The 24,341-nt window shown below is 41.1% G+C and overlaps 1 protein-coding gene across 7 annotated transcripts in view; it reads left to right on the forward strand.

Moving 5' to 3' along the window:
- The window catches only part of SHANK2 (SH3 and multiple ankyrin repeat domains 2), a 338,288-nt gene that overhangs the window by 82,651 nt on the left and 231,296 nt on the right, over positions 1–24,341 (forward strand). For all 7 annotated transcript variants that reach the window (XM_083748814.1, XM_083748807.1, XM_083748812.1 and 4 more), the window contains exon 10: positions 9,824–9,890. In XM_083748814.1, the coding sequence (XP_083604940.1) occupies positions 9,824–9,890 (67 nt within the window). The remainder of the gene's footprint in view (positions 1–9,823; positions 9,891–24,341) is intronic.

Raw genomic sequence — 24,341 nt, forward strand, 5'->3', positions numbered from 1 at the left:
GAGCAAATGTATAATAGCTATTCTAAGACTACTGCCTGTCAATATCTGACTACAGATGGCACCATGAATCATAGCTTGAAGAAAGAAAATGTTAGACGCTACGCCAGAGTTGCTAGGAGAATTTCTGGGCACAGTGTACCACATGTGCTGCTAAATTTTAGAACAGTATCAGCATGCATTCTGGCTGAAAAATTTCAGTGGTAGAAGAAAAATCACACTCAAAAGACCAGTAAAAGGAAGATAACGCTAGCGTGGTCTGTATTATCAAGGACAGAAGATGAAATTACATTCAGCCAGATAGCCTGTTGAAAGCATCCAAAAGGTAATGCTCAGCAAGAGAACAGATGAAGCAGGAGAATTAGAACTGCACAGCAGAAATAATTTGATTGGGGGAAGGGTGATTATGTAAACTGTGCCTCTGACACTTGATGTTAATCAAATTGCTAATACTTTTCATTCCTCTGCATAATAAGCATGTGCAAAGTTACATGACCACGCCAAGTCAAATATTTTAAAACTGTATATAATAACTGTATATAAACTGTGTGTGTATTTGCAATGATGTAATTGGACTGTTTGAAGAGAAAATTTTGCATGGTGAAGCAGGCTGTTTAGCGTTGAAGATGCAAAGTAGTGTTGCTCAACAACAGTGAGAGATTCTGGACCAGAATATAAATGTTATTATATTTGCCCTTCATAACCAAAATCTGTATAAATTAATGTATGAGGACAAAATTGTAGAATACTCTTGTTTTGAATACTGTGGGGTAACTTTGCAAACACTTTTACATATAGTTGCCACTTAAGAAAAATGTAATTATCAATTACATGCTTGATTCTCAGATATTTCTTGTTTGTTTTACTTAAAGATGCCATTAATATATTATGTTAGTTGCTAAATACAAACCAAACAATAATTATTCTGTTTGCAAAATATTTTACAAGTGAAGATTTTAACCTTTAGTAGTCCAAAATTGCTGTTTTGAAATGTAGATAGAAGCTAAGTCTAACAATCTTACATCAACAAATATTTTTAAGGAAGTAAATGGGTTGAGCAAAAGTTAGTTGCTTTCCTTATAAGATTGTGTCAAGTGAAACTAGGTATGTATTTTAAATTAACATAGTCTAGAAGTTCATGTACACAATAAGATACAGATAAAGATACGAGATTAACAAATGCAAGTTGAACTTTTATTTCTGAAATGAAAGTTTGGCTTATGAAATTACATGAACCTCACAAGAAGGTTTGTCATAATTTAACTTGGTAACACTGTCTGGCTCTGCTAGGGTTGCTCAGCCTGGAAAAAGAGGCTTGGAGAATGTCATGGTGTTATTCGCAAACACTGTGAATCTGAACCCTTAAAAGAGGGTCTTTGTCATTTAGGCCCCCTTCTTAGGTTACTTTAATGGCACTGGAACTGCTGCAGCTTGACAGCTTCCTGAACCATCAAGGAAACATCAAACATCCTGAGCTATGTAGCAGGAGCCCAGCCTTCCCCCTATACCAGCATTGCCCTGGTTTTTGGAAGTAGGAGATGTGAGGAGCATCCATAACATAGACTCCTCCATGTTGCATTGGCTTCTCTGGTATCCGGTGCTTTTATGTATATGTCAAAGAGACTGGGAGATAGAATTGAACCATTGAGAAACTATATAGTACAACTTTTAGAATCGGGAAAAGCAACCTCCCAGCACCAACTTCTGGAATCTGTGGCCCAGAAAGAAGCAGAACCACTGCAAAAACTGAGTTCCAACATCTAAACAAGAAAGGTGGTCTAGAAGAAGACCATAGTCCCTTGTATTGCAAGCCAATGAAAGGTCCAGGAGTTTTAACAGGGTCACATTTCTGCTGTCCTTTTTCTGGCAGAGTTCCAGCAGGTCTAGGGCAATTCATGCTCAAACGTCAGGTTGGAAACAAGTTTGAAACGCATCCAGATACTTGGGAAATAATTGCAAAAAGTTTTCATGTAGCCAATCATTCTTGTCTTTTATCATCTGTTCAGTAATCTGAACCGCCTCCACAAATTCTGGAGTTCAATGGAAACCAGCCAGAGATTACTGTTTAGTACTAGGTTTAGCATACCACCATTCTACATGTCCTTAACTTTCACGGTATATAGTGATTTTATATCTATCTATCTATCATCTATCACACAATTCATAAAACTCACTCCCCATTGAATTTCTGAGGCGCTACTTTTAAATGATACTGTCATTTATCTTGAATAACTTCACATTCCCTATGAATGAAACCTTTATCAAAATATATTTTGCCTGACATTTTATTATACCACATTATATGGGGTTGTGGTCTTTTAACTTGGTCAGGCCTAGGTTTACATGAATTAGAAGTGTTTCTGAGCACAATTCAAAGTATTGGGGCTGACCTTTAAAGCCATAAACTGCCTCGGCCCAGTATACCTAAAGGAGCATCTCCACCCCCATCATTCAGCCTAGACACTGAGGTCCAGCTCTGAAGACCTTCTGGTAGTTCCCTCTCTGCAAGAAGTGAGGTTACAGGGAACCAGGCAGAGGGCCTTATCGGTGGTGGTGCCTGCCCTGTGTAACGCCCTCCTATCAGATGTCAAGATATCTGACTTTTAGAAGACATCTGAAGGCAGCCCTGTTTAGGGAAGTTTTTACTGTTTGATGTTCTATTTATTGTGCTTTTAATTCTGTTGGGAGCCGCCCAGAGTGGCTGGGGAAACCCAGCCAGATGGGTGGGGTATAAATAATAAATTTTATTTATTTATTTATTTATTTATTATCCACAATCTATCCTATCCACTGTTGGACAAGATGATTGTGTTTTTTCATTTTGTTTGGAAATTCTGTCATGAGGAATATAGATAGGCCTCCGGGTCCTGTTTGTTGCATTTATTCTTTAACAAAAAATCAAGACAAACTTGGCATCATAATCGGTAGGGTGTCCTGAGACACAGAGTACAGGACTCGTGTACCTCTAAGAGCAGGGCGGCTGAGGAATAGGCACAGCTTTTCACTTCTCTATGTGACAAACTGTACCTGCTAAAATTCCCTGTGCTACATACTGCCTCAGTTTATATGTAACACAAAGCTAAACCATGGTAGTGTGAATGCCTTGGGTTTTCAGAGAGGAGATTGCGGTTTATGTGCTTCTCACCTGCTACTCACTCCAGGGGCTCATGGTTTGCATATTGCAGACAAACCATCAACCAAGGTTGGGATGACATACCAAGTCAAACCATGACTTAACCCCTGACTTAACCTACAGGACCGCCTCTCCTGGTATGTCCCACAGAGGAACTTATGGTCTTCAAACAAAAACATATTGGAGGTCCCAGGCCACAGACAGGTTAGACTGGCCTCAACCAGAGCCAGGGCTTTTTCGGCTGTGGCTCCGATCTGGTGGAACGCTCTGTCACAAGAGACTAGGGCCCTGCGGGACTTGACATCTTTCCGCAGGGCCTGCAAGACAGAGCTGTTCCACCAGGCCTTTGGCCAGGGCACAGCCTGACTCCCTCCTTTGGCAATCCTCACAGAACTCTAGCCCAATGGTTGGCATTAATCTGATTTGAATTAATTTTATAATGAAATGATTTTAGAATGTTTTATCATTTTACTGTTGTTAGCCGCTCTGAGCCCAGCTTCGGCTGGGGAGGGCGGGATATAAATATTATTATTATTATTATTATTATTATTAACCTAGTAGTGGCAGGACCAGGGGAGGAATATAGCAACCATGATCTCTCTGGGAACACTTGCATTTGTTCTAAGCCATGGTTTGGTTTAACTTTATGTGTGAACCTGGTGAGTGTGTTGGTTGAAATCATCTGAACAAAACAACCCAGAAAGTTGTTGTTTTTTAAAAAAACTACATTTTCCTGTTTCATCAAACCATTTGTTTGTATCCTGGCTTCTTCTGAATGGATTAACCATACTTTCCTGGTCTGTATGAAATGGGAAAGTATAGTTAATGAAATACTTACTGGGTTCATGTGCAGCAAAAGAGTGAAGAGGCTGCATACATGGCCACAAGCCTCATTCATATCTTAAATTTTATGAAGCCAGGATATGATCATCCTGTGATTTAAAAAGTACAGTACTGTAGGCCTATCTGGTCACTCAAAGCAAAGCTGTATGGAATCTCGTCATGTGCTTCCTTACCCTTCACCCTAGAAATGGGGCATCATGCTCTTATGTAATATTTTAGCTCTAACGTTGGGGGGATCCTGAATTTAAGAACATTTTTATATTATGAAGAATTATATTTTCCAAAAGAATTGAGCCATAGGTATGTGTTATTTATTTTCATGCATCAAACATGCATACATTGGCATTAAAATGATATGGAATTATGGAAGGCTGCACTACCAAATGAGTTTATTTTACTTTGACTTCTTCTACACCAGCTACAGAGATTTGAAACACAGAATGATTTCAGTGATCACCAAACAATACCCAATTTGTATCTTGAAATTGTTCTTCTTACAAGAGATCTGATAATGGATACCACTTAAGATTTGTGGCATTCTACTGTATTATTATAATCAGCACCCACGGCGTTGAGCTCGTTTTACAATACACAGTACAATTGCATACAGCTGGGTCTTAGCAGGTTTTAGACTTTATTAAACCACACAGTAGAGAAATATGCTTACTCTGCTTTCTCATGCCTCAAAGGGAAAAAATGTTTTTATCATAAAATAAACTTCTGCATAATTTCATGCAACTTTATTGCCCATGAGAATAAAAATAAGAATAGAACCAGGAAGAATTGTGATGGAGATGAATTGTCCCCCGCCCCCTGCTCCAAGTAGCAGTGTTCTTCTACCACCAGTTATCTTTTTCCACACTTTGCCCCCGCTTTTTTTACACAATGTAAGCACAGGTGTGAATGATCCACAGAAGTCTTTTGGGATTCTGGAATGCTAGCAATAATCCCACAATGGTGTGGCGCATGTATGGTACTGAAAAGCGCCATTATGATGGTGCCCTAAAATCTGGAATGAGAAGCAGGTTTTGCCATTGGTCAACATTCCAGATGTTAGGGCACCCCACCTCCCCAGGGTAGTTCAAAAATAATAGCAGCAGCATAAAAGATAGCCAGAACAACACACAGTCCTTTCCTCAATCCCTGTATGAATAAGGTTTTTAAGCCGTCCTTTAAAAGCCATCAGTGAGGAGTAGCATAGGGAAGGGGTTCCACAAACGGGCTTGCCAAAAGAAGGTCCTATCCCATTCCATCACGTAGCAAGCTATGCTTGCCGATATGACCACGGGACTTGCATATTACAGGATCCAGCCTTGCAGGTAGGGAGATAAGTGTTTCATCAAGTAATTGGGTCCTAAGTAATTTAGGGCTTTGTATGTTAAAGTCAACATCCAGCAGGTCCATCAGAATGGAGAGGTATGGCCTCCTCACATGTTAATTGAGAAAACAAGTAGGCAAAAGGAGGAGGATTGAATAAAAAGGCAGAGGAGCTCAAACATGGATGAATTGAAAGGGAGGGCTCTGAAGAAGCTGCATGGTGTTTAAGGTCGAGAGGACCTGTATGCACCGGGGTTATGGGGCATGTGGGGAGATTGGAATCCTTAAAAGGCCAAGGGCAGAGTTGCTTAATGAAGTGGACCAGGTAATGAGTGAGCTGAAAACTATAGGTGGAAATAGTCATACCTTGAGTTAAATGTGCTTCAGGTTGAGCGCTTTCAGGTTGCGCTCTGCGGTGACCCGGAAGCAACGGTACGCGTTATTTCTGGTTTTCGCCGCTTGCGCATGAGCAGATGGTCAAAATGACGTCGCACGCATGCATGGAAGCGGCAAATCGCGACCCACGCACACGCAGATGTGGGTTGCGTTTGCTTCTGCATGCGAACGGGGCTCCAGAACGGATCCCATTCGTATCCAGAGGTACCACTGTATGGAGTTTTAAGAGCTTTAATGAAATCTAAGTAGCCAATTATTTGGCTGCAGGCTCCTAATATTCGAGACATAATTAAATTACAAAAGAATGAGGTCTCTCTGAGCTACACAGGCAGTGAACTGATTGTGTTAAAGTATTGCATTTTTTATTATGCATAGTGCTTTTTAATGTTTTGTCATAAAGTATGGAAATATTTTTACTTTTTTGCTGTTACACATTGACACCATGTTTCAGCCACATTCAGATAAATTGAGCTGAGACTGACGGTTCCTTTGGAAATGAGCTGCTGTCAAGATCAGGAGGGAGCTGTTACTGTTCTTCCATTTTAATGCTTGAGCAGTATTAATGAAAATGTCTCTCTCTGGAGCTATAAAACATATTTACCTTTTTTGTGTGGAGGAGATTTACTGCTTCACATCAAATATTCTGTCATTTAAAAAATGTGTCTTAGATTTAATAGCTGTAACTCTTCAGTGTTTGAGTTCTGGGTGTTAAGACTGAGAGGTCGTGTTGCTTAAAATAAATTGTTGTCATTGGATGAGCATAAGTTGATGATGAGCCCAAACCCCTTATCTCTAAATGAACATTACAGTACTTGAACTTACATGAATTGAGCCTGCAAGAAGCAGCCTGAATTAAGACAGATGTTTATTTTTCCAAGCTCCATTGCTACAGAGAGCTTGCAGCCCACAAAAAATAATCATATATTTCTTAAAATTATGGCGCATTCATTGCTAAAGGGCAGGTTCAGAGATACTTACACTGATTGGCTGCTTATCTTATTGAGGTTAAGATTTGTGGGAAAGAGTCCTATTTAGCTTTGCTACATGTATAAAACTATTACTGTGGAGAGAATCATAACAATGTCAGTTGCAGTGGGTATTGCCAAATCACTCATTCTCTCTGTACCTTAGCACACCATATGATGTTTACCTGCGAATTAACTGCACAGTACTGCAGGAAATGGTACATATATAAAATAGAGCGTTTAACTCTTGAACATGACAAGTTTTGTTTCTTAGAATTGCGATGGCAATGCTCTTCTTTTGCTAGATATCATAGTTAAAAAGTGACGATCAGGTAAGAGTACCTTGAATAAATTTTCAGCGGTGAGGTAGATTAGACATGGAGGAAGGTTAGCACGCAGTCTTAAACAGGTGACTAAAATATGAAACCCCACCCCCCAATCACCCTCATTTACTCAACCAAAGTCACTATCAGAATTTACTGTGGGGGGAATTCAATGTTGTAATACGGCAGTTCTTCCACTAGGGCAATCACCTAACAGAAAATCTCTCTTCTCCCACCACATGCTGTTCCAGGGACTCTCCCAGCCCCCAAGCCAATTTGGAGTGCAAGCCCCCAGCCCCCAGTTTGGGTGGGGGAGCAAGGGGGAAACCCTCTGCACAAGCAGAAGACTTTGTGCAGGGATTTATTAGTTGAATCCTGCCATGTGCATTAACATTTTTGCAGGTTTCCATTCCCTTTGGGGGTGGACCTGTCCTAAGGACATAAGAACAGCCCTGATGCCTCCGGCCAGGGACTTGTCTAGCCTAGTAATTTCCGTTGCAGCCATCGAAATGCCTATGTCCTCAAGTAGGACATGAAGGAAATAGCTCTCTCCCACTGCTGTTCCCTAGCAAGCTGGTATTCAAAGGCATGTTGCATCTGTTCCTGAAGGTAGTATGCAGTCCTTAATAATCTTATCTTTGAGGAATTTGTCTAATCCCTTTTAAAAGCTGTCTGAGTTGGTGGTCATCACCACATCTTACAGTAATGAATTCCATAGTTCCAACTATTCACAGTCTGTCCTAAATCTTCTGCCACTTGGTTTACTCGGATGAGCCCAGGTTCTACTATTATTTATATGACAGGAAGTATAGCTTTTTAAAGTCCACTTCCTTCACAACATGCATAACTACGCTGCCCACACATTATGTCTCCCTTTCTTGTTTCCTTCCCCCTCTAAACTAAGAGTGCTCAAATAATGGTAACAGGGGGGTTGTTTCTGTCCCTTGATCATTTCAGTTGCTCTTTACAGTACCTTTCCCAACTCTAAAATATACTTTTTGTGATACAGTAACCAGAACTATACACAAAATTCCAGGTTTGGGTGCACCATAGATTTGCACCTCAGGTTTACAATACAGTGGTACCTCGGGTTATATATGCTTCAGGTTACATATGCTTCGGGTTACAGACTCTGCTAACCCAGAAATATTACCTTGGGTTAAGAACTTTGCTTCAGGATGAGAACAGAAATCGTGCAGCGGCGGCACAGCAGCAGCAGGAGGCCCCATTAGCTAAAGTGGTGCTTCAGGTTAAGAACAGTTTCAGGTTAAGAATGGACTTCCGGAACGAATTAAGTACTTAACCCGAGGTACCACTGTATTGACTAATGATCCCTAACATGGAATTCACCTTTTTCACAGTTGCTGGACTCTGAATTAATGTTTTTATTGTGCTATACATCACAACCCCAAGTTCTTCTTCCTGGTCAGTCAGTGCCAGCTCAGACCCCATTACAGTATATACATCATGCACCACTTTACATTTAACATTGATCCACATTAGCCATGTTGTTCCCTATTCTCTCAGTTTGGAGTGCCTTGCAATGCCTTTTTTGATTTTGCTGCCTTAATAATTTGTCATCACTAGTAAACATGCCACTTCAGTGCTCAGCCCTAAGCCTAGATCATTTACTAATAATTTAAAAAGCATTGGTTCCAATCCAGATTCCTGGGGAAATACAGATTCTTACATTCATTCATCCATTATAAGGGCAATCCATTTAGTTCTCCTATCTGGTTTTTAACTGATTAATATTGTAGTCTTCATAGATCATAGATCATAGATCATGAAGATGCTGCAGTATTCCTAATTTAGCTTGAAAGTCCATGTTGTATAACCTAAGAGTACTAGGTGACTTTGGGTCAGTCACTCTCTCTCCTCTAACCTGCCTTACAGGAACTCCTTAAAGGAAAGACAGGTTAAGGAATAATGTTTGCAGGTATCTGCAGAGCCAATTATGATTTTCATCTTGTCACGTGAACACACATTTAACTGCCTTGACATTGACTCCCTTTTATTTATTCATTTGATTGCCACTTTTTGTCCCAAAGGGCCATTAAAGCATTATACAACATATGAAATACAATATAATCAATACAAATACAACACAGCAGAAAAGTTTTTCAAACTGAACAGCTTAAAAGCGGTAAATTTTATGATTACCGTATTTTACAAATATTTGAGTGGGGAGCATTGTGGCATTTGCAATAGAGATAATCATACAATATGACAGAGAACATGTTTTTAGGGTGCTGTAGGTTCCGGGTGCAGTTACTGGTATCATAAGTTAAAAAGAAGATCAGGAAGTAGCTGATTTGTCCAGTTGAGATGAGCAAATAGTCTGACCTGGTAAAAGCAGTTTTCAGTGTCCCTACTGTCAAAAACACCTGATTGATCACAATATTTTGCATCAGAACCCAACCAAGTAAATTTCTGCAAAATCTTAATAAGGCCTCCTCCAGTGAATTTTCTGTGTGTGTGTGTGTGTGTTGTAATCCATTACTTTTTTGTCTGTTGATGGAAGAATATGTCAATATTTGGAGGTGTTGTTGCCAACTGTGCTTCTACCAATTCTGTGGCCAACAAACTATTTCTATGAATCACCATTGGGCAACATGAGTCCTATTATGTTAAAATATGCATTTATGGAAATCCAAAGCATCTGTTTTACAGCCAGCATGCATATGAACTGTATGTGAAAGTTTAAAAATAAGCATCAGCAAGGATGTTATATTGGGAAAAGTATCTACTTGATATTTGTATGTATCTGCTACTAGAATTTTAATCACATATGGGACATAAAATTTAACCCCAAAATCTTAAATGCACTGTGTTCTCTCATCTTTTAGGTGGCAATAATTGCTGGAAATTTTGAGCTCGCTGAATATATCAAGAATCACAAGGAAACTGATATAGGTATGTAATAAATATATATATACCATCATGTAAATTAAGACTTCCAGGGAGTCTTCTCTTCTCATGAGGTGGCCAAAGTATTGGAGCCTCAGCTTCAGGATCTGTCCTTCCAGTGAGCACTCAGGGCTGATTTCCTTAAGAATGGATAGGTTTGATCTTCTTGCAGTCTATGGGACTCTCAAGAGTCTCCTCCAGCACCATAATTCAAAAGCATCAAGGCGATCAGCCTTTTTGATCGTCCAGCTCTCACTTCCATACATCACTACTGGGAAAACCATAGCTTTTACTATATGGACCTTTGTTGGCAAGGTGATGTCTCTGCTGTTTAAGATGCTGTCTAGGTTTGTCACTGCTTTTCTCCCAAGAAGCAGGCGTCTTTTAATTTTGTGGCTGCTGTCACCATCTGCAGTGATCATGGAACACAAGAAAGTAAAATATAGTCTGACCGTACTTGGAATGCCATTCACTGGTGATTGCACTTCAGATACACTTTATGAACATTAGGCAGGAACCTCACTATGTACAGTAATGCCTTATCTTACGTGGGTTTTGGTTCAAAGGGTTCCTTGTATACATGGAAATGAGGCAGGGGCGGGGCAAGGTCCACTTGGGGCACTGGATCTGGAAGTCAAGAGATGCCCTTGCGGGATCTCACAGGCCATTCCCATGCTAACACCCTATCAGCTCACATTGGGGATAGAGTGACGATAACGACACAAATCTTAAATTAAACAATTAAGTTAATATAAACCCTCCCATTGTCCAAATAGGTTCCCACATGAATTGATGTCTCTATACAATATATTTGAATGTAGCCAGGACAGCGAGGTCTAAAACCATTGTGTAATAGATAGTGGGTATTTATCCTTCTGGGCTTTAATACTTAAACTTCACCATAAGGGCTTGCAAAGTCTACATCTGTTTTCTATTTATTAAGCCTTATACTACAGAAATACGGTTTAAAAGGAGATGAATACAGTGGTACCTCGGGTTAAGTACTTAATTCGTTCTGGAGGTCCGTTCTTAACCTGAAACTGTTCTTAACCTGAAGCACCACTTTAGCTAATGGGGCCTCCTGCTGCCGCCGCGCTTCTGTTCTATTCTTATCCTGAAGCAAAGTTCTTAACCTGAAGCGCTATTTCTGGGTTAGCGGAGTCTGTAACCTGAAACATATGTAACCCGAGGTACCACTGTACCTGCTAATATCAAGCATTTTGCCAATACAAAATTGACACGAGTAACAACTTCAGACCAAAAGGAATATATCACTGGACAAGGCCTCATCCTATATCTCAAGGAGGTTATTTTTATGTTTGCATACATAGGGATGCACTGTTAGATTTCCATTCCTTCTTTATTTATACTTTAAAAAAAAAATTGTGATCCACCTTTCCACTAAATGGTACTCAAAGTGACTATCACAATGCAAACAAAATATAATTGTTGGCATCCATCTGTCTCAAAAGATGGTGGAATGCACTTGTGGGAGTGAAGTGAAACTGCTGCTTTAGCAGCACGAAAGTGACTTTCCTGGGGCACAGGTTTGGGCAGTGTATATGGAGGTCCTGGGCTGCCCAGACAGGAAGACCTCCCTCTTGGCCTTGCTCATGTGGTCCAAATGAAAACAGAGTAATATGTTTGGCACCAGGTTGGCTGCAGGAGTTGCCAGAAGAAGGCATACCAGGCGCCATCGAACCATCTTAGGGACTCCACTCTGGATTTGTTTAGGGTTTACTCTTTAGCCTTTTCTTCTCCTGAAGATATCCTGCAAGGTACCCAGCAGAGGCTTCCCTTCTCGTAGATGGGCTACCTTCTCAGGTTGATGAGCCCCATCTGCCCCTCACTTCCCTCTACAGCACATGCAGTAACTGCCTTCTTGACCATTAGACCCACTATTGGTTTCATCCCTCAATCTGCCAGAGCCTGTTTTTGCATGCAGGGGAAGTCCCTAACTCATCGAGAACCATCGGCCACCTTTGCCTGATTTAGCTGGCCAATCAAAGCCATTTCCAGGGTATGGCACTGTCACATGCTGACAGCTTCTAGGAGCCACAGGTGTTAGGTAAGTGCAGGGTGGGGACCAAATGTGTTCCCCACCAGAGGTACTATCCCTCCTCTAACCTCCCATATACTCCTAAATGCAATAAAACGTAAAGTAAAAAAGATATGTGTCAGGTAAAACCAATAAAAAGAACCACTTAAAACCAGTTTCAACATATATAAAATAGTTATGAGCCAAAGGTTTATCTTAATATTATTATATTTGCCTCCTGGAGAAAGTTCATTACAGGCAGGACTATCTGAGCCTCCTTTGGAACCAGTTATCAAGGCCCTTTCTCAAGTTCTACACAATGTGCTTCAGATGTTGATGGAACAGACAGAAGGACCTCTCTCAAGATCATAAAATTAGGCTAAGAGTTTAAGGGAGAATATGGTCTTTCAGATAACCTGGCCCTGAATCATGTAGTGCGCTGTGTTTCATAACCACCACTTTGAATTGTGTCTGGAACACATCTTCAGTATCTGCTGATAATTATCCTCAGTCAGTCTTGCATCATAGTCTGTACTGAGGTTTGCTTATACAACAATTAGGTTGTATCCCAGGGCACCTCTCTCTCTCTCTCTCTCTCTCTCTCTCTCTCTCTCTCTCTCTCTCTCTGTTTGTGTGTGTGTGTTGTGTCAAAGAAAAACACAACCCCTGAGTAGCAGTTCCTTATCCTAAACATTTGTACAACTCGCAGTACCATCCTGCAACATCAAAGGGCCTGTTTGAAGGAACTTCTATCCACCCCACCTCCCACCTTTCTCAACCAGCTTCTCCTCTCTGACCTCTTTAGGGTCTCCTTAGGTAAAGAGGTGGGGCTCGGAGATCCCATGAGTGACAGGTCTACTCCCATTCTGAGGGGCAAATTACATCTAAAAAAACCCCTTGATTGGGGTATTTCATTAGCAGTGCACTTGTTACACCCCATTTCCAGTACTTAATGGGAAAAGGATTGGACTAGAATCCCTTGCCCTATAAGAAATGAATTCTTATATCATTAACACTTGTCAGTTTCATATTTGATCAAATTCTTCATTGGAACGATAAGAGGCAGGGGCAAAAAGATAAAAGATTAAGACTGAAAGTCACATTTCAAGGTAATTTATTTTATGACATGATTTGAAAGAACAAGACATCTTTATTGTTTACTGACATTCAGGGAGTGAAAGGTATCCAGTTAATCTGTCACAAATTTCTTTTGCACACATTTGTATTTCAAGCATCACACTGAACACAACCTATCACCTTGCATTCTTCAAATCTTACATTCCCAGTAATAAGCTTTTATAAACATTTCTGATATATTGAAGCATTTTCCAAAATAACTGGGCACTGTCAATTGTTGTTGAGATCTGGAAAGATAGTACAGTTCAGTGCCTGTACAATACCATTTTATTTTTGTGCTGAAAACCAACATTGCATCTTTGAACACTGCAAGGCTTTAACAAACTGTCCAGCAGCTAAACCCCATTGATTGACATGTATTTGCCCTCTTCTTACTGCAATTAGTTGCAGCATTTTATTTTTATTTATCTATTTATTTTTATTGAAGACTGAAGGGAAAGTAATGGATTAAAAGCTGTGATGAATAGAAAAGTTAATCCCTGATTGTTTTCATCCAGTCTACAGCTGTCTGCAAGTAAATGAGCACAGAAGGTTTAGAAAGCATTTGCTATACAGCTTTTACTATGGCTTCTATAGGATGGAGATACAAAAAACCAGCAATAATATATATAGGAATCTTGAAGGTCTCTTTAAATACAGCTATGCACATATTAAATATGCTGCGAACTGAGAATCCTTTACTTGGATAACCTATTTTTAAATCTTTTTATTTTGTTTTGCCTTGGCTCTTTGTGGTGAGATGAATTATCAGATGGATTAAATGACATGGGTTGTTCTTCCTCAAGTGAACAAGGTTTGTTTTATCGTTTACCTTCTCCTTCAGCAGCTCTGAAGATAGAAACAAGAGGGGTTTTATTTTTAAATATGAAACACATTGAGGTGGTGGTGTGTGAGTTTTGGGTAGTTGATTAGCAGACTAACTAATACTTGGATACTGTTGCTAGGCTTCAAGTCAGAGTTCTTGTATTCCTCTATAATTATGCAGAGATGTGTATATGTGATGGTTTGTGGGTGTTTTCAAGCATATATTTTTTGTAATTTAATTTTTTCTGTGTGTGTCGATACCAAATGGCTGCTGAGCTTATTCTGTACGTTGTGTGCTTTTAGTATGGCATTTGCTTTGGAATAAAGAAAAGTATGTTGGTTTTCCAGAAATCAGGACAGTCGACATGCTGCATAAAATGAAAAATGCATTTTGTTTATATTTTGAACAAATAGGCAATGGTGTCATTTCTCTCTGTTTGCTTTTCAAGCAGTTATTCTGAAACTGGTGTGATTGAGGTCAATATTGTTGATTCCTGAGCAAGAATTTAAATTAACTGCCATCTGGTTTAATTCTACCATTTATTTCTGGCTTTTTAAAACGAAATGTTCAGCATTGAGGTTTTTTCTTTAAAAAAAATCAGATTCTTGCAGACTGTTGTATATGTTTCAGTTTAAAAAGCAAACAGCTTTAAGCAAACAAAAACCACAAACACTATAGGAACATTAAATAAAAAGGAATATAAATCCCTGAGACAGTGAGCAGCATGTGTGAGTGGCTCTATTTTTATCTTGCCTTGCTTAATAGAACTAAAAAGGGGAGCAAGAACAAGCATGTATTGTAGCCATGTTCATTCACCATTTCAGTTATGAGTAATCTTAACCTTTATTCATATTCTACAAAGAAATTCTCATGTAAAGTACATTTTAAAAATAATACTAACCAGAATAATAGTCCTGAAATCTTCATGGTTTTATGTTTAGTGCAAGATGTTATGAATCTAAAAAGTTGTCAGTTTTGTCATATGTGGTTCTTTAAGGATAATCTTTTCCAACTTCTATTTTGAGCTCAGGAATACCTACCCCCCCAAAAAAGTAACATCCATAGGCAAGCGCCACCTCAATATCTAAAATCAGTTTTATTCAATAGAGTACACGAATGTTTCCAGTTATGCATCAATATAATTATAAATGCCATGCAATTTATTTGGCATGTCAAAACATACATGTTAGGTAGCCAAGCTGGAAATTAGATATTTCTTCTTATTTTGCATAGTAACATTCAGGATTTGAGAAAGGTGCCAAAGTTCCTCTGCATTGTTCACATCCTGTATCAGTTATGCTTTGTTTATTATATTTTGATCGTTCCCTTCTTTTGAGCAGCTCAGGGTGGTTGTTCATGCTCCTCCCACATTTTATCTTCCCAATAATCCTTTGAGGTAGGTTAGGCACAGTGAGAGTTATTGATCCCAAACCATCCAGTAAGGAGGGGTTTTAACGTGGGTCTTTCTGGTCTGTCACCAAACCATGCTGCCTATCATGTTTTACAACAATTCATCTCTATGAATTAAGTTTTTACCTTTCTGGCACTTGAGGCAAACCACAAAATTCCCCCTACTTTGGGCAGAGAAGACGGGGTTAGTGAAGATTTATATCAGGAACAAGGACAGGGGAATCAAATCAATCTTGCCTGGCAGTTGAAGTGGGACTCAAATGTTAATTGCAGAAGGGAAAGGGGCCCATTCTGAATCATGCTGGGCAGGGCAGGAAGAGACCAGCAGGGCCTCCTATTTGCTGAGAGGCTGCAGTAGAGGCAGCATTGGGGGAGCACTGCCGAGGAGGTAGCAGATCCAGCTTCCAAGGAGTATGCCACAAACATTACTGCTACTGTGGCAGTGGCTGCAGCAGCCGGTGATGCCTTCTTTGGAGGCTTGATCTGCGGCCCCTGTGGATCCTGCCACCCGAGGTGGTTGCCTCACCTTATCTCACGGGTGGGGTGGGCTGGGCCTGAGTCTTTAGATGCAGCCATGGGCACTGCAGCTTCCACACTTGTTACCTCTGACCTTTCTTTCCCCACAGAACCCTGTCAAGGGGAGGGATGGTCCATTCCTTTGGTCATGGGAGAGTTAGCAGGCTTAGGGTTATAGTCAAATGAGATGTGACATGATAACTCCATCAAGTTTAAACGTGGGCTTGTCCCACTTATTGAGTGGCGTCCAGTTGAGTGGCACAGCTGAGGAAGAGCAGGTCCATAATTTTGAGATCCTCCAGAATCTTCTGTTGTCTTCTGAGGCATAGGTAGCCTCAGTCATGTGGAGAAACCTCATGATTAAATTATTGTAACATGCTTTACGTGGGGCTAACTTTTAAGACTTTTCAGGAACTACAGCTGGTGGCAGAATATGACTGCCTTATTGCTAATAGGCTTAATGCAAGTTGATCATATAACACCAATCCTGGCACAGCTACGCTGGCGGCCTATACATTTCCAAGCTCATTCAGCATGCTGGTATTGACCTATAAAGCTCTGTACAGCTCATAACCGCAATATCTTTTCAAGCATCTCTCCTGCTGTAAACCTACCTGGGCATTTTGGTCTTAATATGAGATTCTCCCCTGAGGAAAGTCAACAAGGGAGAGGGCATTTTCAGCTAGGGTTCCCCCATGGTGGAATGCTTTCCCTTGGGAGGCTTGCTTGGCACCATCATTAACATCATTTTTGGTGCCAGGTAAAATCTACAGTATGATCGCTTCTTAAGCACATTCAACTTGTGCGATTTCACCTATATGCATTTGAAAGCTGACTGGTTGAAATCCTTCAAGTTATATGTGGCACTGGCATGTAGAGAGAGACTTGCTTGAGAAGCAAGGCAGAGAGCTTTAAAATTCTTCGCGTCAGATTTTCCCAGCACAAAAAGAGCTTTAAACACTATCTTTCTTTCCAAGCAAGGTTCTGTTTTCTTGCTTGTCCTGGAATGCGCCTGTGAGATATTTGAGGAACTTGCGTGTTCCTGTGAGATCTCGTGAGAACATTCTGGGGCTTATGGAGGCAGCACACTGGTTCCGGAAGCCCCGGGATGCCCCGGGGGGGGGGCAGGGGTTTGGTTCCAAAGGCTTGAGTACACATGGAACCCTTGGACGCAAACCCTGTGTAAGATGCGGTTATACTGTATTTGATGTATTATATAAACTGTTCTCTTGTTTATTGATGAAACGTTTTCTGTGGCTTACATTTTCTTCCATTTCTGGATTTGTTTTATAGGTTTTCTAATGGTTTTATTGTAAAGCATTGTCTGGTTTTATGCAATGCCTTTGGCTTTTATTTTCTGGGTTAGCTGTGTAGAGACTTTAAAAATATATTTAAATGACTAACAGTGCAAATAAATAATGTTATGGTCTCCCCCATTGTATCTCCTTGCAGCTCCTCTGTAAGAGTTACTGGAAGTAATGTCTTGTGCTCTATAGACCCTTTTATCTCTCTACCTTATGCAGATCATATCTCAGGATCTGCTCTTAACTTGCTGGTTTCACCAACATTTTCTAATTAGATCATCAGCAAGTCAGTCTTTTAGCTGGCTGCATTACTTTCTCAATGTAGAGCTTTGGCCAAAATTAAATAAGGATTTTCAGAAGCATTCTTTTTCTTAGTGCCTTTGTTAGATTCGGTTATTGTTACTTCTTACTATATATGTGCCTTAGATTAATGTTAGAATAACACACACACACACACACACACACACACACACACACACACAAATAGTACTGGAAAGAATTGAGCAAGACGGATTTCTGGACCTCCCCCTCCATAACTTATCTCCTTATTCCTTTTGCCCTGCAAAATTTTGTAGGTGAAAACTCAGTTTTGCCCTAACAGCAATAATAATATGTGTCACAATAAAGAAAAGGCACAGAAGACAAGGAGATAACTTGTGTATCTCTAAGCGAAACTATGAAAAAAGGTGAAACATGGGAATATAAAGGACGAATAAAAAAGCAAGGTATTTTGGAAAGAAAAGTGTAGTAGCAATCTGAGTAACTTTTTCTCTGTTGTGGCTGTGAAATTTTTAAATGTCAGCTTGCATGGGGGGAAACTTTATTCTGTAGGATTGCAATTCATTACAAAATAGAAATATATACAGTAGAAAAAATAGGAAAGAGAGTGAACAACCAATGCAGTAAGCTAAATAGGAAGTCACATGTGACTGTGACGTTTGTTCAAGGTATAAAATTATTATTTTCATAAGAAATGAGTTTTCAGTAAAGATTTATTATGTAGTCTAGGTGTGTGTTGAATTTTTAAAAGGTTTCTGCTGGGCACACAGTCCATCACTGGAAAGTGTTTAAACAAAGAAACACCCCACGAATAGGTTTTTAAAGAAATCTTTCAGTCGCAATTGAATAGCTAAGGCTTCTGGCTGCTTACTAAGAGAAAACATCAACCCCTTTTAAAAGGCCCATCAAGTCTCACAGTGAAATTTAAGATGGCAAGAAGTAAAGGTCTGCTGTGAGGCACCAGTTATTTTTATGCTTTGTGATGGTCCACTGACTTCAGAGAGCACAGGATTAGTAACAAAGGAATTTCTGGGCTTCAGCTATTTGAGGACATTGGGGCTTTGTGCAGTTCTGAAATTTTAATTATTCCCTGCAATAATTTATTATGAAAGTGGCAGTGATAACTTCATAGGAAGTAATGAATGCCCCCCCCAACAGACTTTTGTTTCCAAGAAAAATGGACTTTACACAAAAACAAGGTGGGGATAGATTTGCAATGAAGGGAAGGGGGATGAATCAAGAGAGACAAAAGTAGGTTAGGAAGAACAATAATATGAGCTCTATTGTCTACATTTCTTTTGGATTAACATGGGAGAGTGCTGTTGTGCTCTGGTCCTTCTTTCAAGCTTCCCATAGGTGTATCGTTGGCCACTGTGAGAACAGGATGCAGTACTAGATGGGCCTTTGGCCTGATGCAGTAGAATGCTTACGTTGTTCTCATATATTTTCAGTGTACCTTTTCAGTGCCTTGGTATTTTCATTGGCCCATCTTTGAATCACTACACTGACACCGGCCCTTAAAATAATAATTATTTATTATTATTTATTCAATTTATACACCGCCCTATACCCCGAGGTCTCAGGGCGGTTCACAAACAAGACCACAATGTATAAAATCAAACCAAAAACAATAATCCAATAAACCCCACCCCCAAAAAGAGCCATATTCTAAAAGGGTGTTGGATGGCAATCAGATCAACCAAAGGCTTGGTTAAAAAGGAGCATTTTTGCCTGGCGCCTAAAGGTGTATAATGAAGGCGCCAGACAAACTTCCCTGAGGAGAGCATTCCATAGACAGGGAGCCACAGCAGAGAAGGCCTGTTCTCATGTTGCTGCCCTCTGGACCTCTCGAGGAGGTGGCACACAAAGGAGGGCCTCGGAATGATCTCAGGTAGGTTCATATGGGAAGAGGCTGTCCTTGAGGTATTGTCGTCCCTTCCTTTCTTCCTTCCTCCTTTTGTCAAAAGACCACAGGGCAGGTTACAGCATAGAACACCAATGTCAACACCATAGCATTCTATCTACACAACATTAAAAAAAATCAAAGCAATTATATAAATACAGTTGTAGTAATAATAAATGCATAATAAAATATCATAGTGGTGATATAAAATATCACATGGTGGAAGCTTTTGATGGTCATGGCTTTCTGATCCCAAACATGTAATCATCAATTTGCTGAGCACTGGCAAGAGGATGAGTGCTGAGACTGTATATAACAGTGCATTTGCTTTAAAGTGAGATATGGAATTTCGAGAACTGTACATTTCCAATACAGGCCATGGGCATTGTTTAGAGGAGATGTCAATACATGAGAAATTCTAGGCCAAGTACAACCTAAGGCAGCAGGCAGCAGGCAGCTGACCCACTGAACACCCGAGAACATGCACATAATCTTTTCCTGTTTCAGATGCCATAGCCTCTATGCCATCACGAATCCTGTTTTGCAAAAAGAAGTGAATTGGGGGGATTATGCAGATGGCTATCCCCTGCATCACTTTCTACTGCAAACCAGAAGTGACTGGGAAGATGAAAATAGTTGCTAGAACAATATTCACCACCAGTGTTTCTCCATGCCTTATTGGAATAGGATTCACAAGCAAGCTGCCAGTCACAAGAAAGAAATGACAAGAAAAGAAAGCTATAGTGTGGTGGTACAAAGAGCGAGGCATGTGATTCCGTTGTAATTACAGTGTTGAAAACACTTCACGTACAATGCATTATCCCATTTCAGTCCTTACAGTTAAGTTAGAACTCTTATTGAAGGGTGTTCTACAATTATTATTAATAATAACAATAACCCTTTAAGGCCAGACAGCATTATTACCCACAAACTGCAGGTTGAGGAGCTGAGGCTCAGGAAAAAAATGAGTTTTGTCTGTGCCTACCTAGTGAGATAATGGAAGAAGTGTGATTTGAACCAGAGGCTTCCTAATCTGCAGCTCACAGTCTTTCATGGTAAACTGCATCAACATTGTTGTTGTTTAGTCGTTTAGTCGTGTCCGATTCTTTGTGACCCCATGGACCAGAGCACGCCAGGCACTCCTGTCTTCCACTGCCTCCCGCAGTTTGGTCAGACTCATGTTTGTAGCTTCAAGAGCACTATCCAACCATCTCGTCCTCTGTCGTCCCCTTCTCCTTGTCCCCTCCATCTTTCCCAACATCAGGGTCTTTTCCAGGGAGTCTTCTCTTCTCATGAGGTGGCCAAAGTATTGGAGCCTCAGCTTCACGATCTGTCCTTCCAGTGAGCACTCAGGGCTGATTTCCTTAAGAATGGATAGGACGTTTGGTCTAAACTCTCCACTATGACCTGTCCATCTTGGGTGGCCCTGCACGGCATAGCTCATAGCTTCTCTGAGTTATTCAAGCCCCTTCGCCATGGCAAGGCAGTGATCCATGAAGGGGTGCATCAACATAGAGGAGGAGAACATTGAGGTGCTGGTTTTATAAATCCTTCTCATCCCACTGTAGATAATGGTTAGCCCAAATAGGCTCAGTTTTCCAGTGTGAACATAAAACATTCAATAATTAGCCCCCTTCATGTGTTATATGCCCAAAGAGGGCTCTGCACAAAGAAGGAGAGGTGGGTGCATGCTGCTGGCACTGATCTTGCTGCCATCTCTAGAATGCTCCTGGTGTCCACATGTAGAGCTTAGACATCTGGAAAAGTGAAGCATACACATGCAGAGCTACATGCATGTGGTCTTCAGATGACATTGTATGATACATTTTTGCCAAAGAGTACAAGCTTGCTTGCATTTCACCCCCCTCCTCTGGGATCACCTTTGCTCAAAGGCTCCATTTTGAGATGGAAGAGTTCCACCCTCTACCCACTGTCGTGGGAACTGCTGGAAGGACTAATGCTTAATCTTACTCCACTTCCTAGTTCAATCAAGGCAAGGCTGGGAGCGGATTCACCTAATGTTGGCAAGGACATCCACTTGCACAATGGGGCTCCCCTCCCCTCCCTCACGTACAACCCGAAATTGGCTTGGGTGGGTGTGTCAGATAAGCCCCTAGAAGAGTGCACGTTTGGAGGAGACGGGGGATTGTTTTGTCTTGCAAGCTAAAATGCTTGCACGGACAGAATGTTCAACAAAGCGCAGCATTGAATTCATGGCTATATCACTTATCCATTGGCTATTGAGAGCCCTGAGTTTTTGCATGATCGCTCAGGTCGTACTGTAACACACCCACCTGGGGTGAAACACATCCCCTTGTCATGTTGAAAAAGATCACCATTGTCTCTTTTGTTCACCCTTCCAAACACACCTCAGTCATCTTGTGCTTGGCTTTTAAAACTAACTGATTTTAGATCCTCAAAATCAGGGTGATTTCAAGAGTAGCCCTGCTTGTAGCATCATTCTTGGCTAGCTTTTGAAATGCCTTTATTAGGCTGCCCATCTCTGCACCACCTGCTGCAGCAACCGTTGCCTGGGAAAGGCTTGCTGCAGTAGAGGAAAGCCTGTTCTTTCCACCTCCTCCTTGGAGATACCCTCATACTAAGGACACTTGCTTCCCTTCCCTTTAATGAAGGAGAGGTTTAAGTCTCCCTCTTACCAGCTTTCCAGCCTCTTATAGTTCAGCTCTCCTTCATCAGAGTGCTGTGCCTCGCTTCTTGACAGTTGAGGGTTAGTGCAACAGCCACTCTGCCCAATTTTTAGACAGTGTGGACTTTAGCTGAGTTGCTCCTTTGGAGGATTGAGGGGAACTTTAGAGTGGCTTTTTTCACTCGCTTTATACTGTCTGCTTTGTAATTTTAATTTGGCTGATCTGTTATTTTGGTCATAGCTGGCAGCAAGTGCAGGCAGGTGGCACCACGTTGATCAAGTTGCAATGGCAGGCACCTGGCGACATCTCTCTCTGTGTTAGTCACTGACGTTCCTCATTGCCAGATAGTTCAGGATGTAGAGATGACAGCCCCTTTGGTGCTACACGGTTGTGTACATGTCATACATTTAAAGAGCACCCCCCAAAAGCATCCTGAGAACTGTAGTTTGTTAAGCATGCTGGAAACTTTAGCTCTGTGAGGGGTAAACCATGGTCCCCAGGATTCTTGGGGGGGGTGCTTCAAATGTATGCAGTGTCTGCAGTTCTAGTTTGCTGAAGGCTGTCAAGCATGGGTATGGTGGAGCAGCAAAGCCTCAGCTCAAGTTGGTGGGCTGGCTGTGGGGTTCAGGTCAGCCAATGGAACCAGGTGGATTTGGCCAGAAGGTTTGTGGGGGGCACAGTGGAAAACAATCCATCAGTCTCTGAGGGTGTGTGTTTGGGTGGGGGTTTCCTACTTGCACTTGTGCATGTTCTGCTGACTGTTGCAGATCCTGGTTTGAGCTTTGACACCCCCTCATTCCTTGCTCTCTCATCCATTGTAATCTGCTGGAAAAGACATAACGGGGGTTCCTGTTCCGTGAAAAAGGATTCCCTCAGTGTTTGCCAGGCCTTCTTGTTTCATTTGGCTTTTATTTTTATGCTCTCATTGTTTAACTTGTGCTTTATTGGATTTGTCATTATGTTTTATAATGCTGGGTAATCCACTTTGGATTGTACAATAAATAAATAAATGACTGGCACCAAAATACATTTCTGACAAACTCTGTAGAGTTACATTTAAATAGCATATTTTGGAAGAAAATGCAAGTAGCGTAAAGACAAGTTTCATATTCTTGTTAGTAGTAACTTTTGTTTTCTGCTGCTCTCTCTTGGGACAGAGAACTGTCTTTTCTCCTGTAGTGAAGGAAGGGGGTCCTGTGTGAGTTGTCACTGTGCACCTCTCCAATGGCAGGAAGTCAAACTTCTGTGAGGGTGCACTTGGTGAGCAGGACCACCCCATCACCAGCTCAACTTCCTGCCAGCTCCACTGCAGGTTGCTCTTGCCAGCAGCTCTAGGCATGGCAAAAGAGAAAAAAATGGAAAACCCTCTCCCTTCCCAGGGCTGCCAGCTTGGAGAATGGAGGCATGTCAGGCTGCAGTTGTGCAGGAAGACCAAGCGGTCCCTTGGGTGGTGGCTTTCCCTGGCCTTAGAGAGGGGGCACTCATTCAGGGAGCAGCTACAAGTGCTGATAACCACCAACAAGAGCCTCTCGGGTTGGGGAGCCCACACAGAAAATCAATATACCCAAGGGATCTGGTCCATGGAGGAAGCCAGTCAACCCATAAATTGGTTGGATCTCAGAGTGGTCAGACTGACTCTCCTCCGCTAGGAGAGACTGGTGGAGGGCAGGCGTGTGATGATCTGTTCCGACAACATTGCTACCAATATAGCACCAATGCAATGCTACTATATGCAAGGAATGCATGCTACCTTACAGGGGCCATTAGGGCCTCTTGGGACTGGGCCCCAGGGAACAGAGTGGTATATCTCACTGTGGGACTGCTGAGTTCTTTTCTCCTAACAAGTTGGTCTCTTTTCCTTCCTGTTCTGTTGTTTATTTTTGGGCTATTCAGTTATTGCCTAAGCACAAACTGAACCGGTAAGGGGGTTGCCCTGCTCACCAGGTGTACTATCTCAAAAGTTTGACTTCTGGCCAGTGGAGAGGTGGGCTGTGATAACCCACAAAAGATCCCCTTCCTACAGAGAAGGAACATAGTACGTTCACATCTGTGATATATTAAAATTGTACATTATTTTGGCTGGTTCTTTTATTGAGCTGAAAAGGAATACGTCTATATGGCTAAAGTTTATAGTTGATTGAGAGACTGGCTCTGCCTTCTGTCTTTTAAATGTTTATAATTAAAACTTAGGTTTTAAATTCTTCATAAACGTGCAATATTACGGCATTTGCCAGTGCATATTATTTACCAACTTTCTCTAATACTATTCTGACATCTTATTCTGTGATCATTGCTGACAGATGGTTTGGCCACACTTTTAACATAAGTAATGGCATTGTGCCACTAGCTATTAATTAACATTTGAACCTGAATACAAAGTAAAGGTAGCATGCAAATAAGTGAGTTAAGGGGAATAA

Source organism: Podarcis gaigeae (assembly GCF_964106915.1).
Source record: "Podarcis gaigeae genome assembly, chromosome: 1".
Taxonomy (NCBI): domain Eukaryota; kingdom Metazoa; phylum Chordata; class Lepidosauria; order Squamata; family Lacertidae; genus Podarcis; species Podarcis gaigeae.